Genomic DNA, 4,792 nt, shown 5'->3' on the forward strand with positions numbered 1-4,792 from the left:
GCTGTAATGTTCTGTTCTAATTCTTCTGTCTAGATAGTGAGCGTGTGTAGTGTGCAGAAGGCCATCTTAATTGGTTTGTTTATAAGCCTTCAGTCACATTAGGCCCTGTGGGCTTTGGAAACAATTGGAAGCACAAAATGATAGCAGGCGATTGAAGAACTTATAATAGATGATCCTTTAAAACAGTGGTGAGTGTTCAGCTAAAACCAGATATTGGTTAGAGGGAGGAGCTGCAGCATTGATGTCAAATCAGCATGCAGCCCAACAATCATTTGTTACCCATTCTGCATGCTTCAAGTGGATATTTATTGAGTGCACACCAACTCCATCACTAGATGACACCTGCCTTGAGTGCTGCAGGTGACATTCTGGTGCTCTAAAGGGAATTTGAAGGGCCTACAAAAACAGGCACTAAATTCCAATGTGAATATTTACTTTAAATCAAGTAATGGGTAAAATGGTTTGGTAGGAGGTTTAGTAGTTTCTGGTGTAACCTGCATTTATATGATGACTTTGTGTTCCAAGGCACTTCCCAGAAATGTGAGAGAAACAGCTGATGAGAAAGAGATTTGGTGGATTGACTAAAAGCTGACCAAAGGCCTATCTTTTAAAGGGAGTCTTAAGGAGAGTAAATTGGGATTTGGGGTTAGAATTCCTGAGGGAGGGTAGTTTACAACACAACCACCAGTGTCCTTTCATACAACATCTTCTCTTTCTCTAACCCCAGAAGCTAAGGGGTTAGCTAAGGGCTTCTGGGGCTGGAGAAGGAGAAGAGTTAAGGTAGGGAAGAATGTGAATTTTTAAAAAAAATTCCCTTCAATCTTTTCCAATGAGAACTATTGAAATTAGTCACTGTCATTTTCCAAGAAGTTACATTGGTTCTTTATCAGTTCAGTGAGCTCAACAGCAGAGCACTGAAATATAATTGCTATTATAATATGCTATTCATTGCTAAGAGTTAAACTAGAGTGATTTAATTTGATTCTAGCTCGGCTGTGGTATTACTGAAATGTAGCAAAAAGGTAGCAAAACCTACTTTGTTCACTGATTTCTTTTTCACTGTCAAGGAATTACTTCACATTCCATTGAATGTAAAAATTTTATTACATATTCTTTATATAATGTACATGTTAAAGTCTTAGCAATACAAAACTGTCACGTAAAAAATTACAGTATACAAAGAGCAATACCAGTGTACCCTTGTAATGTAAACAAATATATATTGTGACAATTGTGTACACTGTATAGAAAAAGATGCATTCACCAGGCACCTGTCAATAGCCATAAAAAGTCTTTTGGCACACACCTGTCAATAGTCAGGCATTATCTAAGCCCTGCATTGTAGCTTGTGACAACTGCTTGCCATTAGTTACATTTCCACTGAAAAGCAGTTGTTAAGGTTCATATTAACAGGTGCTTCAGCACACAGCTTGCCCGTAAACTGGAATTTTGTTTCAAATAGCAAGCCATGTCTGTTAAACCCATTGCACAAATCTTTACACATTGCAGGGCTTCATTGTTCCACTGAGAACATTTTATGTCAGCAGCCCTCATTTACCATTTTATTGCATAGTTACACCATAAAAACAGTCTCCCTGTTTGGTGGTTTATACTGAATCAAATACTGAAATGTTCTTGAGATACCTTAAGGTATCTCTGAAAGAGCCAGCCTGTTCTGTTCTCCCTCCCAAAAAGGTGGTAGCTTCGATTTACAAAAGTGGAATGTTAATATTTATGCTCTAATCATAAAATAAATAAAAATCAGCATTAGATCAACATAGAAGATTCAGTCTGTTACCAATGGGCTGAAATGCACACAGAAGTTGTTGCTTTGAATGACCATCTTTTTTAGCGAGCTGCACAGCATCCTGTTTCTTCATGTTTGTGAAGAAGAGACATTCTGGAGAAAGTCTTGGAGCAGTTTTTGCACTGGTACTTTTTCACGTCTGAATGAGTCTGCAGATGGGCTCTGAGGTTGGATCGATCTGCAAATGCTCTGTTGCAATGAGGGCAGGAAAAAGGCTTCTCTCCTTAAAAGTGCAGAAAAAAAACAGCTGGGTGAATTTTCAGAGATAAATTGGTGCTTTCAAGTGCTTCTTACTTTTATAACAACATACTTGAAAGGCTCATTTATTTTAATTACATTTTACCTCTACTTTACTCATTATAATTAATTTTTTTTCAAATGGTAAAGGCTGAAAGTTGAAACAAGTTAAAAACAAATCAATTAAGCTTTGAAATGCTGCTAAACACTAGGAGATTGGTGCGGCCAAACAATTTAAGAGGGCAAATAGGTACTGGAATATATTCATGCTGTAAAAAACACTCGGAACAGAGACTTGAAGAGTCCTAGATCATGTGAAATATTAGATGGTTTTGGGGGGAGAATTTAACAGCATGTTGGTGAACCAGCTATAAAATAAAACAAGATTTGCCTGCAGCAAATATGAACAATCATCCTCAGATGAAGGGGGAAATGTCAGAACTAAAATTTAAGAAACCTATCTTCAAAGAAACTGTGATTAAGGAACAAATTGAAAAAAGTTTTCTTTAACTAATTCTTTTGAGGGCATTTGTTGTTACTTAAGAAGGTGTGAAATCAACAACAAAGTGGGAACTAACCCATGCCAAAGGCTGATAAATAGATCTGGAGAGGCTGCATTGTGAAAAGTGATAATTCTTGTATTTAAAACTGATGGCCCCAAAAGGTGACAGCTGGAGTCTATAGCTGTGCCTGCAGTGCACTGTAACAGGTGCACTGTACAAACCGCACTGCTACATCAATGCACCTGCCCCATGTCTGTCAGTCATTCACATACATGGCCCTCCGCAGGACAACACCACCACTCAGAAAGAATTAAATGCAATAGTGGTGAAACGAAGAATCACAACAGGGTCTTTTTGTTTCCCACTAAGAACATCCTCTTGTAGCTGGTGGAGACAATGTATGGAACAAAAACGCAGTCTGGAAAGCCACCAACAATGTTTTGGCTGAAAGGTGGCTTTATTGCACCATGTGTGCCTTTTGTACTGATTCAATGGGGAATAAGTTATATATCAGAATGTGATAAACATTCAGATGAATAAGGAAGAGTAAGTTACCTTCACTTATTATAATGACTATGAAGAACAAAGGAAAATAGGAACGGTAAATATTCCCTTAACTACAGGTTGAAGTTGGGAACTGTGGGCGGATGCTTCAGGCTGATAGCGCGCACACGTTCACATGCATTGCTTTTCATCAACGATAAATATCCCCGAAATGGGACTTTAGAAGACGAGGTTACAAAGGTCAGCAGCCACATATTTCAGCTACAACATGGTCTGATGTCGAATAGTGCGAGTCGCCCCCGCATTTATTGGATGGGGGAGAAGCAATATTTAGAAAACTCCACTTGGGTTGCAGACCCTTGGATTAATAAAAGTTATACATAGGGTTAAATCGCCCACCCGAAGAAGGGCTGGAAGACCCGGCCGAGGGTTGCCCTACTCACCAGTGTGTGTGCGGATGTGCCCCTGGAGCAACCAGGGTCTAGAGAAAGCCTTGCCACAGATTTTACAAACACAAGGCAGCGTGTGACTCCTGATGTGCATCTTCAGGGCTCCCAAACTCACATACTCCTTCTCACAGTACTTGCAGTTAAAGGATTTCCTGGACTGGACCTCACAGTGTAGCTGTTTGTGCTTGGACAGTCCGGCAAAGGTGGAGTAGGACTTGGTGCACTGATTGCACTGAAATTTCTCTGCTTCTGTTGCCGAGGAGTCGGGGCTGGGAGGGTCCGATGTCTTCCCGTCCTCTTCCTCGCTCGATAAGGATGCGAGGTCGTGAGGTTTGCGTCGTTTCACGTTGTCCGCCGTTGGCGAATCGATTTTCTTGCTGGAAAGGTTGGCTTCGATATCAGCCGAGCAGAAGCTCGAGATTAACCCTGTGTCCCAGACGATGGTGGGGTAATAGGCGGCCGAGCTGAGGATTTCGGGCTGAGGGATGGCGGGGACCGGGTACTTCTCGTACAGGAACGGGGAGATGATCACTGCAAGATACAGCAAGATATCCATGAACATCTCAAAGCCGCTCACAGCGAATGGCACAACCTCCCTCACCACACTCAATCGCACTTGGCTCCCACATTTACAACATGCGTATTACCAGCAAAAAAATTGCTTAATAAATCAGACACGTGCAAGTCGTACCGACGCTCCCCACTGCCCTCAAGCAAGGGCTTGGCGATTTCTTTTTTGTTAATCCTAACTTTACTAGGGCTCCCGCCTGTCTCATAGCCACGAACACCATGTAACACTCCGTAACGTGGTCCCTTACCTGTCTGGCTGTCCAGTTCACCGTAATTGGGTTTCTTACTGGTTGAGAAATGCTTCTTAATTAGAAAGGACCTCGGCATCTTGAGATTCCGGGTTGCCTGTAGACTCCCAAGTCCAATTTAAACAACGAGTGCCTTGACTGAAATCACCTCGTCCTCCCTTTTAATGCAGTGAGTTCACTTGTGGAAAATGTGCGCGATCTGGTGTAAATATTGGGGGCTGGAGCCGGCTGGAGGAGGAGGGAGAACATACATTTGTCCCGCTGCCATCCAATAGGATAGAGGCACCAGGGGAAGCGAGAGACGAGGAGGGGCTTCGGCGTCAGGCTCTGCTTCCAACAGGTGTCTGTACAAAGCTCCAAACCTCAGGATCTCACTATACAGACTGCCCGAGAAAGACCGATCGAAATCCATTGTTGTGCGTCAGGGCAACGGTTCACAGACGTTTAGGGGTAAATGAGCTTTAAATTGCTCCT

At 42.2% G+C, this 4,792-nt stretch overlaps 1 protein-coding gene across 1 annotated transcript; it reads right to left on the bottom strand.

Annotated features, from left to right (window-relative positions):
- Positions 1 to 1,085: 1,085 nt before the first annotated feature.
- On the bottom strand, positions 1,086 to 4,501 carry LOC127578811 (protein snail homolog Sna-like). Its single transcript, XM_052031280.1, has 3 exons — positions 4,319 to 4,501; positions 3,495 to 4,031; positions 1,086 to 2,030 (listed from the first exon to the last, which is right to left on the bottom strand). Exons 1-3 carry the CDS (start codon positions 4,395 to 4,397, stop codon positions 1,849 to 1,851), a joined length of 798 nt encoding a protein of 265 aa, XP_051887240.1. The 5' UTR covers positions 4,398 to 4,501; the 3' UTR covers positions 1,086 to 1,848.
- Positions 4,502 to 4,792: the final 291 nt, after the last annotated feature.

The sequence above is a fragment of the Pristis pectinata genome, chromosome 16 (genome assembly GCF_009764475.1).
Source record: "Pristis pectinata isolate sPriPec2 chromosome 16, sPriPec2.1.pri, whole genome shotgun sequence".
Lineage (NCBI taxonomy): Eukaryota > Metazoa > Chordata > Chondrichthyes > Rhinopristiformes > Pristidae > Pristis > Pristis pectinata.